The sequence below is a fragment of the Panulirus ornatus genome, chromosome 20 (assembly GCF_036320965.1).
Source record: "Panulirus ornatus isolate Po-2019 chromosome 20, ASM3632096v1, whole genome shotgun sequence".
NCBI classification, from domain to species: domain Eukaryota; kingdom Metazoa; phylum Arthropoda; class Malacostraca; order Decapoda; family Palinuridae; genus Panulirus; species Panulirus ornatus.
The window spans coordinates 42573262-42585416 of record NC_092243.1 but is presented as its reverse complement, the minus strand read 5'-3'; the positions used below and the strand labels follow the sequence as shown (position 1 = coordinate 42585416).

The 12155-nt window shown below is 41.4% G+C and overlaps 1 protein-coding gene across 1 annotated transcript in view; it reads left to right on the top strand.

Annotated features, from left to right (window-relative positions):
• Uch-L5 (ubiquitin carboxy-terminal hydrolase L5) overlaps window positions 1-10451 on the top strand; it is an 81673-nt gene extending 71222 nt beyond the window's left edge. Inside the window, exons 6-7 of the mRNA XM_071674804.1 lie at window positions 9375-9474; window positions 9637-10451. Of these exons, the coding sequence (XP_071530905.1) occupies window positions 9375-9474; window positions 9637-9897 (361 nt within the window). The 3' untranslated portion in view covers window positions 9898-10451. The remainder of the gene's footprint in view (window positions 1-9374; window positions 9475-9636) is intronic.
• Window positions 10452-12155: the final 1704 nt, after the last annotated feature.

Genomic DNA, 12155 nt, shown 5'->3' with positions numbered 1-12155 from the left:
TGAACACCCCATGTATACCAATTATTCCCTCAACTGCCACATTACTCACCTTTGCATTCAAATCACCCATCACTATGACCCGGTCTCGTGCATCAAAACCACTAACACACTCATTCAGCTGCTCCCAAAACACTTGCCTCTCTTGATCTTTCTTCTCATGCCCAGGTGCATATGCACCAATAATCACCCACCTCTCTCCATCAACTTTCAGTTTTACCCATATTAATCGAGAATTTACTTTCTTACACTCTATCACATACTCCCACAACTCCTGTTTCAGGAGTATTGCTACTCCTTCCCTTGCTCTTGTCCTCTCACTAACCCCTGACTTTACTCCCCAGACATTCCCAAACCACTCTTCCCCTTTACCCTTGAGCTTCGTTTCACTCAGAGCCAAAACATCCAGGTTCCTTTCCTCAAACATACTACCTATCTCTCCTTTTTTCACATCTTGGTTACATCCACACACATTTAGGCACCCCACTCTGAGCCTTCGAGGAGGATGAGCACTCCCCGCGTGACTCCTCTTCTGTTTCCCATTTTAGAAAGTTAATACAAGGAGGGGAGGATTTCTGGCCCCCCGCTCCCGTCCCCTCTAGTCGCTTTCTACGACACGCGAGGAATACGTGGGAAGTATTCTTTCACCCCTATCCCCAGGGATAATATACATATATACATACATATACACATACACACACATACACATACATACGCACATATACACACACACACACATACATATATATACATATGAAAAATGTAAGAAACAATTTAGAAAACTGAAACTTCTAGCTTGAAATGAATGAAAAAAATGAATGTCACATAATGGTTCAACCTCTGGCTATGGAAAAAAGCGTGAGTCATACATACATTAAATAACCTTACCAACCAGTCAACAGTACAGTCACCCCCTTTTTTAATAGATTCCACTGCAATACCATCCAAACCTGCTGCCTTGCCGGCTTTCATCTTCCGCAAAGCTTTTACTACCTCTTCTCTGTTTACCAAATCATTTTCCCTAACCCTCTCACTTTGCACACCACCTCGACCTAAACTCCCTATATCTGCCACTCTATCATCAAACACATTCAACAGACCTTCAAAATTCTCACTCCATCTCCTTCTCACATCACCACTACTTGTTAGCCCCCTTCACTGAAGTTCCCATTTGCTCCCTTGTCTTACGCTTTTTATTTACCTCCTTCCAGAACATCTTTTTATTCTCCCTAAAATTTAATGATACTCTCTCACCCCAACTCTCCTTTGCCCTCTTTTTCATCTCTTGCCCCTTTCTCTTGACCTCCTGTCTCTTTCTTTTATACATCTCCCACTCAATTGCATTTTTTCCCTGCAAAATCATCCAAATGCCTCTCTCTTCTCTTTCACTAATAATCTTACTTCATCCCACCACTCACTACCCTTTCTAATCAACCCACCTCCCACGCTTCTCATGCCACAAGCATGTTTGGAAGTCGAGAACATTATTTCAGAAAGCAAAAATGGGTATGTTTGAAGGAATAGTGGTTCCAACAATGTTGTATGGTTGCGAGGCGTGGGCTATGGATAGAGTTGTGTGCAGGAGGGTGGATGTGCTGGAAATGAGATGTTTGAGGACAATGTGTGGTGTGAGGTGGTTTGATTGAGTAAGTAATGTAAGGGTAAGAGAGATGTGTGGAAATAAAAAGAGCGTGGTTGAGAGAGCAGAAGAGGGTGTTTTGAAATGGTTTGGGCACATGGAGAGAATGAGTGAGGAAAGATTGACCAAGAGGATATATGTGTTGGTGGTGGAGGGAACGAGGAGAAGTGGGAGACCAAATTGGAGGTGGAAAGATGGAGTGAAAAAGATTTTGAGTGATCGGGGCTTGAACATGCAGGAGGGTGAAAGGCGGGTAAGGAATAGAGTGAATTGGATCGATGTGGTATACCGGGGTTGACGTGCTGTCAGTGGATTGAATAAGGGCATGTGAAGTGTCTGGGGTAAACCATGGAAAGTTGTGTGGGACCTGGATGTGGAAAGGGAGCTGTGGTTTCGGGCATTATTGCATGACAGCTAGAGACTGAGTGTGAACGAATGGGGCCTTTGTTGTCTTTTCCTAGCGCTACCTCGCACACATGAGGGGGGAGGGGGATGGTATTCCATGTGTGGCGAGGTGGTGATGGGAATGAATAAAGGCAGACAGTGTGAATTGTGCGCATGGGTATATATGTATGTGTCTGTGTGTGTATATATATGTGTACATTGAGATGTATAGGTATGTATATTTGCGTGTGTGGACGTGTATGTATATACATGTGTATGGGGGTGGGTTGGGCCATTTCTTTCGTCTGTTTCCTTGCGCTACCTCGCAAACGCAGGAGACAGCGACAAAGCAAAAAAAAAAAGGGGGGGGGAAACAGAAGGAGTCATGCGAGGAGTGCTCACCCTCCTCGAAGTCTCAGATTGGAGTGTCTAAATGTGTGGATGTAACCGAGATGAGAAAAAAGGAGAGATAAGTAATATGTTTGAGGAAAGGAACCTAGATGTATTGGCTCTTGAGTGAAACGAAGCTCAAGGGTAGAGGGAAAGAGTGGTTTGGGAATGTCTTGAGAGTAAAGTCAGGGGTTGGTAGAGGACAAGCCCAAATGAAGGAGTAGCACTACTTATGAAGCAGGAGTTGTGAGAGTATGTGAAAGAGTATAAGAAAGTAAACTCTAGATTGATATGGGTAAAACTGAAAGTTGATGGGGAGAGATGGGTGATTATTGGTGCCTGTGCACCTGGTCATGAGAAGATCATGACAGGCAAGTGTTTTGGGAGCAGCTGAGTTAGCAGTTGAGTGTGTTAGCAGCTTTGATGCATGAGACCGGGTTATAGGATAGGTGATTTGAATGTAAAGGTGAGTAATGTGGCAGTTGAGGGTATAATTGATGTACAAGGGGTGTTGTGTTGTAAGTGCAAATGGTGAAGAGCTTGTAGATTTGCATGCTGAAAAAGGACTGGTGATTGGGAATACCTGCTTTATAAAGAGAGATACGTATGTAAGTAGGAGAGATGGCCGGAGAGCATTATTGGATTACATGTTAATTGATAGGCATGTGAAAGAGAGACTTTTGGATGTTAATGTGCTGAGAGGGGCAACTGGAGGGATGTCTGATCATTATCTTGTGGAGGCGAAGGTGAAGATTTGTAGAGGTTTTCAGAAAAATGAGAGAATGTTGGGGTTAAGAGAGTGGTGAGCGTAAGTGAGCTTGGAAAGGAGACTTGTGTGAGGATGTACCTGGAGAGATGGAGTGCAGAATGGAAAAAGGTGAGAGCAAATGATGCAAGGGGAGTGGAGGAGGAATGGGATGTATTACGGGAAGCAGTGATGGCTTGTGCAAAAGATGCCTGTGGGATGAGAAAGGTGGGAGGTGGGCAGATTAGAAAGGGTAGTGAGTGGTAGGATGAAGAAGTAAGATTGTCAGTGAAAGAGAAGAAAGAGGTGTTTGGATGATTTTTGCAGGGAAGTATTGTGAATGAGTGGGAGATGTATAAGAGAAAGAGGCAAGAGGTCAAGAGAAAGGTGCAAGAGATGAAAAAGAGGGCAAGTGAGAGTTGGGGTGTGAGAGTATCATTAAATTTATGGAGAATAAAAGATGTTTTGCAAGGAGGTAAATAAAGTGCGTAAGACAAGAGAACAAATGGGAAAATCGGTGAAGGGGGCAAATGGGGAGGTAATAACAAGTAGTGGTGAAGTGAGATGGAGATGGAGTGAGTATTTCGAAGGTTTGTTGAATGTGTTAGATGATAGAGTGGCAGGTATAGGGTGTTTTGGTCAAGGTGGTGTGTGAAGTTAGAGGGGTCAGGGAGAATGGTTTGGTAAACAGAGAAGAGGTAGTGAAAGCTTTGCAGAAGATGAAAGCTGGCAAGGCGGCGGGTTTATATGGTATTGCAGTGGAATTTATTAAAAAAGGGGTGACTGTGTTGCTGACTGGTTGGTATGTAAGTATGGTTCATGGTGAAGTGCCTGAGGATTGGCAGAATGCATGCATAGTGTCATTGTACAAAGGCAAAGGGGATAAAGGTGAGTGTTCAAATTTCAGAGGTATAAGTTTGTTGAGTATTCCTGGGAAATTATATGGGAAGGTATTGATTTAGAGGGTAAAGGCATGTACAGAGCATCAGATTGGGGAAGAGCAGTGTGGCTTCAGAAGTGGTAGAGGATGTTTGGATCAGGTGTTTGCTTTGAGGAATGTATGTGAGAAATACTTAGAAAAACAGATGGATTTGTATGTATCATTTATGGATCTGGAGAAGGCATATGATAGAGTTGATAGAGATGCTTTGTGGAAGGTATTAAGAGTATATGGTGTGGGAGGCAAGTTGTCAGAAGCAGTCGAAAGTTTTAATCAAGGATGTAAGGCATGTGTACGAGTAGGAAGAGAGGAAAGTGATTGGTTCCCAGTTAATGTCGGTTTGCAGCAGGGGTGCGTGATGTCTCCATGGTTATTTAATTTGTGTATGGATGGGGTTGTTATGGAGGTGAATGCAAGAGTTTGGAGTGAGGGGTAAGTATGCAGTCTGTTGTGGATGAGAGGCCTTGGGAAATGGGTCATTTCTCGTTCACGGATGATACAGTGCTCGTGACATTCAGATGAGAAACTTCAGAAGTTTTTGGCTGAGTTTGGTAACGTGTGTGAAAGAAGAAAGCTGAGAGTAAATGTAAATAAGAGTTAGGTTATTAGGTTCAATAGGGTTGAGGGACAAGCTGTTTGGGAGGTAAGTTTGAATGGAGAAAACCTGGAGGAAGTGAAGTGTTTTAGATGTATGGGAGTGGATTTAGCAGCGGATGGAACCATGGAAGTGGAAATGAGTCACAGAGTGGGGGAGGGGGCAAAGGTTCTGGGAGTGTTGAAGAATGTGTTGGAGAGAATATTATCTTGGAGAGCGAAAATGGGTATGTTTGAAGGAATAGTGGTTCCAACAATGTTATATGGTTGTGAGGCATGGGCTATAGATAGGGTTGTGCGGAGGAGGATGGATGTCTTGGAAATGAAATGTTTGAAGACAATATGTGGTGTGAGGTGGTATGATCGAGTAAGTAATGAAAGGGTAAGAGAGATGTGTGGTTATGAAAAGAGTGTGGTTGAGAGAGCAGAAGAGGGTGTATTGAAATGGTTTGGTCACATGGAGAGAATGAGTAAGGAGAGATTGACAAATAAGATAATATTTGTCAGGTGGAGGGAACAAAGAGAAGTCGGAGACCAAATTGGACTCCGGTATACCACATGGTCACAGTTCACTCTATTCCTTGCACGTCTCTCACCCTCTTGTACATTCAGGCCCGATTGCTCAAAATCTTTTTCACTCCATCCTTCCACCTCCAGTGTGGTCTCCCGCTTCTTGTTGCCTCCACCCCGGACACATATATCCTCTTTGTTAATTTTTCCTCATTTATTCCCTCCATATGTCCAAACCATTGCGACACACCCTATTCTGCTCTCTCAACCACACTCTTTTTTAATTCCTCACATCTCTCTTACCCTTTCATTACTTAATCAAACCACCTTACACCACATATTGTCCTCAAACATTTCATTTCCAACACATCCACCCTCCTCTGTACAATCCTATCAATGGCCCATGTCTAGCAACCATATAACATTGTTGGAACTACTATTCCTTCAAATGCCCATTTTTGCTATCCTAGACGATGTTATCTCCATCCACACTTTTTTTTTTTTTCTAACCATAATTAACCTGAACAAGACACCAGATAATTCCATAATTCAACATCACTTATGTCCCAGAGTTACCAGCTTAGAGACGTTCAACTTGATATACATGACTTATTTTGACGTAAGAATTATTTGATGACAGTTTTCTTTCTAGATAGTAGTTGGTAGGCAGCCACTGACCAGGGAGGTATATTACCAGTACTATCTGCCTAGGTATCGGGAGGGTCATTGCTGGCTGCTGAGTGAGCCAACACTTCAGTGGTTGTCAAGTTGCATTTCTCAGACCCAGGTAGCTGTCTTTTCATTCTGCCTCACCGCCACATGAACTGTTGGCACTCTGTCCACAAGTATACAATCTCTCCTAGTCACACATAACATTTGACAACATTTAATTTACACAACTTCCTCTATGTAACTCTTAGGGCCCGTATTCAAGAACTATATGACGAGCGGTTGACTTTGCAAAGGTGATGAAGCTTCACATCATCGTATTCAAGAATGTGGTAATGCGACACAGGTTGAAGTTGATTGACTGGCTGGTATGACTATGCGATGGAATTATTGGGATGTTGCAAAGGTGGTGGCCTTCGCAAGGGTACCCCCTTGCAATGAGACTTTACGACAGAAAATAATTGTTAACAATTATATATTTTATCTCTTGAATAAAAAGATGTCTTGGAAGGAAGTAAATAAAGTGCGTTAAGACAAGGGAACAAATGGGAGCTTCAGTGAAGGGGGCTAATGGGGAGGTGATAACAAGTAGTGGTGATGCGAGAAGGAGATGGAGTGAGTATTTTGAAGGTTTGTTGAATGTGTTTGATGATAGAGTGGCAGATATAGGGTGTTTTGGTCGAGGTGGTGTGCAAAGTGAGAGGGTTGGGAGAATGATTTGGTAAACAGAGAAGAGGTAGTAAAAGCTTTGCGGAAGATGAAAGCCAGCAAGGCAGCGGGTTTGGATTGTATTGCAGAGGAATTTATTAAAAAGGGGGATGACTGTATTGTTGACTGGTTGGTGAAGTTATTTCATGTATGTATGACGCATGGTGAGGTGCCTGAGGATTGGCGGAATGCTTGCATAGTGCCATTGTACAAAGGCAAAGGGAATAAAAGTGAGTGCTCAAATTACAGAGGTATAAGTTTGTTCAGTATTCCTGGGAAATTGTATGGGAGGGTATTGATTGAGAGGTTGAAGGCATGTACAGAGCATCAGACTGGGGAAGAGCAGTGTGGTTTCAGAAGTGGTAGAGGATGTGTGGATCAGTTGTTTGCTTTGAAGAATGTATGTGAGAAATACTTAGAAAAGCAAATGGATTTGTATGTAGCATTTATGGATCTGGAGAAGGCATATGATAGAGTTGATAGAGATGCTCTGTGGAAGGTATTAAGAATATATGGTATGGGAGGCAAGTTGTTAGAAGCAGTGAAAAGTTTTTATCGAGGATGTAAGGCATGTGTACATGTAGGAAGAGAGGAAAGTGATTGGTTCTCAGTGAATGTTGGTTTGCGGCAGGGATGGTTGTTTAATTTGTTTATGGATGGGGTTGTTAGGGAGGTGAATGCAAGAATTTTGGAAAGAGGGGCAAGTATGCAGTCTGTTGTGGATGAGAGAGCTTGGGAAGTGAGTCAGTTGTTGTTTGTTGATGATACAATGCTGGTGGCTGAGTCGTGTGAGAAACTGCAGAAGCTGGTGACTGAGTTTGGTAAAGTGTGTGAAAGAAGAAAGCTGAGAGTAAATGTGAATTAGAGCAAGGTTATCAGGTACAGTAGGGTTAAGGGACGAGTAAATTGGGAGGTAAGTTTGAATGGAGAAAAACTGGAGGAAGTGAAGTGTTTTAGATATCTGGGAGTGGATCTGGCAGCGGATGGAACCATGGAAGTGGAAGTGAATCATAGGGCGGGGGAGGGGGCAAAATTTCTGGGAGCATTGAAGAATGTGTGGAAGTCGAGAACATTATCTCGGAGGGCAAAAATGGGTATGTTTGAAGGGATGGTGGTTCCAACAATGTTATATGGTTGCGAGGCATGGGCTATTGATAGCGTTGTGAAGAGGAGGGTGGATGTGCTGGAAATGAGATGTTTAAGGACAATATATGGTGTGAGGTGGTTTGATCGAGTAAGTAATAATAGGGTAAGAGAGATGTGTGGAATTAAAATGTGTGTGGTTGAGAGAGCAGAAGAGGGTGTTTTGAAATGGTTTGGTCACATGGAGAGAATGAGTGAGGAAAGATTGACCAAGAGGATATATGACTCAGAGGTGGAGGGAACGAGGAGAAGTGGGAGACCAAATTGGAGATGGAAAGATGGAGTGAAAAAGATATTGAGTGATCAGGGCCTAAACATGCAGGAGAGTGAAAGGCATGCAAGGAATAAAGTGAATTGGAACAATATGGTATACCGGGGTCGATGTGCTGTCAAAGGATGGAACCAGGGCATGTGAAGTGTCTGGGGTAAACCATGGAAAGTTCTATGGGGCCTGGATGTGGAAAGGGAGCTGTGGTTTTGGTGCATTATACATGACAGCTAGAGACTGTGTGTGAACGAATGTGGCCTTTGTTGTCTTTTCCTGGCGCTACCTCATGCACATGTGGGGGGAGGGGGGTTGTTATTTCATGTGTGGCGGGGTGGCGATGGGAATTAATAAAGGCAGACAGTATGAATTATGTACTTGTGTATATATGTATATGTCTGTGTGTGTATATATATGTATATGTTAAGATGTATAGGTAAGTATATTTGTGTGTGTGGACGTGTATGTATATACATGTGTATGTGGGTGGGTTGGGCCATTCTTTCGTCTGTTTCTTGCACTACCTCACTAATGTGGGAGACAGCGACAAAGTAAAACAAAGAAATCTCTTGATTCAATAAACACATTCAAAAATATTACTATCTTATGCCAAAGAGATGGGAATTCAAATAAAAGTTACAGGAAGATCATTTTTCAAGACTGGTTTGAGTCATACCGCTACTTGAGAATGTTTTTGGCAAAACATCAAAGACTACATAACATAGGCATTGGCAAAATATGAATATTCTCAAGTAGCAGTACGACTCGCACCAGTCTTGAAAAAATATTTTCCTGTAACTTTTATTTGAATTCACATCTCTTTAGCATGATCTTATTTTCCATTGTAAAGTCTCATTACAAAGGCTACCTTCATAACGTTCCAATAATTCCATTGCAGAACCATACCTGCCAGCCAATCAGCGTAGACCTGTCGCATTATCACATTCTTGAATATGACAATACGAACCTTCGTTGCCTTCGCAAAGTTGACTGCCCATTGTATGGTTCTTGAATACAGATGTAGATTTTCCTGTGGTGAGCACTGTGCTCTATCCTTGTTAGGAGCAATAGATAGTAGTAGTAGGTTGTAACATTAGGTAGGAGAGACTGGAAACACTGCTAAAGTTGACCTCTACCAGGAGCCTTAAAGGCTAAGGCAGCAACACTGGAGTTCACTAGGATTGGAGAGACTTTTGCTGCAGCTACCCCCTCGAGAGAGTTTTCGGAGGGAATGGGCATCAGAGATATAGATGGTTTTCTTTTCAATTTGTATAATTATTTTGACTACAGCTATGAGTGCTACATACTAATTTCAGATTATTATTTGTGTATAAAAGTTTTTGGCAGGTTATGAACATTTATGGTTAGAATGTGATGCTTTACTTTTCAGGTATAGTGAAGGTGAAATTCACTTTAATCTCATGGCTCTTGTCAGTGACCGCAAGATGGTTATTGAAAGGAACATTGCACAGTTGCAGAGGGATATAGAAGTAAGTTTTCCCTATTGTGGATTGTATTCTTGTCTTTGAATGGATATAAATCTATTGTTATTGATAATAATATTGATCTTTGAAAATGTCCTGATATGATTTAGGGTATCATGATGTATGTAACATTTTCTTGAAGGTAATGGATGATACCTCTATTTTAAGGAAGGTGGAATGGATGTTTCGGGTGAAGTGGAAGAACTGACACGTCTTCGAGCATCCCTTGTGTCTGAGGAAAATAAACGAGCTCGATGGCAGGTGGAGAACATTCGCCGCAAACACAATTACTTGCCACTTATTGTTAATATGATGAAAATATTGGCAGAGGAAGGAAAGTTATTGCCTATATATCATAATGCTCGGGAAAAGGCTCGGGCACGTCATGAGAAATCTAAAGAAAAATCAAAGGAAAAAAGTAGTGCATGACAGGAGCATCACAAATTATAATTAAACTGGGAGCAATGTGTGAATAAAGTACAGAAAATGGAGTGTACAGGTGTTGATCATTGTGATAAACTGTCCAAAGCATACTGAACATTGGAAGCTTGCATGTATTTGCCTTTATGAAATACCTTTCCAAGAGAGATTTAGTGACACTACCAGGAAATTTAGAATACTTAAGAAATTTACGATTTCTCTTAAAGACACTAAAAGGTCATTGTTTATAATTTAGAACTACATACATTCTTTTAGGATATTTACCTTTGCTTTAAAAGTATTTCTGTGAATTGGGTGGGTTACATTGATTTCCTTCTGTACAAATGTATCATACCATGATAATTTATAACTTTTTATTGATATCTAATGACATATATCTTGTTTAATGATAATCATGCCAGTTCTTGAGTAAAACCATGTATATTTTATTTTTATGTATATTTAGGCAGTCACTATTTGGGTCTAAAATTGTCAGGTTATTGTCTTTCATATATATTTGTTTTAACATTTTATGTGTGGAAGTTCATAAATGAAAAAGTGCATCTATGCATGTTATTTATGCCATATCCTTTTATGAAATATAGTATTACTTCCTCAATCTTCTGAGAATTTTTGTCAATGCAACATCACTTTTGAAAAGTGGAACCCAACAAAAGAGCTTAGAATCTTTTACAAAGATATTTCCACATTGAATAAGCATTCAGTAGTGAAAATTATGCTCATTTATCTACAATTTATATGAGAGGCGCTTCTCATGTGTTATTATACCAGGGCAAAGAGGAATGTTGGGATACAGAAAATCAAGAACTTATTACTGGGACCTTAGTATAATGAAATGTTATGTCCATGGAGATATGTTATGGCAGAATGTTAAGCAAGTCTTTAACACCCTTGTCATGGGGGGGTGGGGTGGGGGGTGTCTGCAATAACAAATTTACCCAATCTAACTCTCATGTATGGAGCTTCCTCTAAAGATCTTTGCTTATCATCAGTATCATCAGTGTTGTAAATGTAAGTGGTGAAGAGCTTGTAGATTTATGTGCTGAAAAAGGACTGGTGATTGGGAATACTTGGTTTAAAAAGAGAGATATACATAAGTATACGTATGTAAGTAGGAAAGATGGTCAGAGATCATTATTGGATTACGTGTTACTTGATAGGCGTGCAAAAGAGAGACTTATGGATGTTACTGTGCTGAGAGGTGCAACTGGAGGGATGTCTGATTATTATCTTGTGGAGGCGAAGGTGAAGATTTGTAGAGGTTTTCAGAAAAGAAGAGAGAATGTTGGGGGTGAAGAGAGTGGTGAGAGTAAGTGAGCTTGGGAAGGAGACTTGTGTGAGGAAGTACCAGGAGAGACTGAGTGCAGAATGGAAAAAGGTGAGAGCAAAGGACGTAAGGGGAGTGGGGGGGTTGGAATGGGATGTATTCAGGGAAGCAGCGATGGCTTGCGCAAAAGATGCTTGTGGCATGAGAAGCATGGGAGGTGGGCAGAGTAGAAAAGGTAGTGAGTGGTGGGATGAAGAAGTAAGATTATTAGTGAAAGAGAAGAGAGAGGCATTTGGATGATTTTTGCAGGGAAATAATGCAAATGAGTGGGAGATGTATAAAAGAAAGAGGCAGGAGGTCAAGAGAAAGGTGCAAGAGGTGAAAAAAGGGCAAATGAGAGTTGGGGTGAGAGAGTATCATTAAATTTTAGGGAGAATAAAAAGATGTTTTGGAAGAAGGTAAGAAGGGAACAAATGGGAACATCAGTGAAGGGGGCTAATGGGGAGGTAATAACAAGTAGTGGTGATGTGAGGAGATGGAGTGAGTATTTTGAAGGTTTGTTGAATGTGTTTGATGATAGAGTGGCAGATATAGGGTGTTTTAGTCGGGGTGGTGTGCAAAGTGACAGGGTTAGGGAGAATGATTTGGTAAAAAGAGAAGAGGTTGTGAAAGCTTTGCGGAAGATGAAAGCCGGAAAGGCAGCGGGTTTGGATGGTATTGCAATGGAATTTATTAAAAAAAGGGGGTGACTGTGTTGTTGACTGGTTGGTAAGGTTATTTAATGTATGTATGACTCATAGTGAGGTGCCTGGGGATTGGTGGAATGCTTGCATAGTGCCATTGTACAAAGGCAAAGGAGATTAAGGTGAGTGCTAAATTACAGAGGTATAAGTATATTGAGTTTTCCTGGGAAATTTTATAGGAGGGTATTGATTGAGAGAGTGAAGGCATGTACACCTGGATCAGGTGTTTGCTTTGA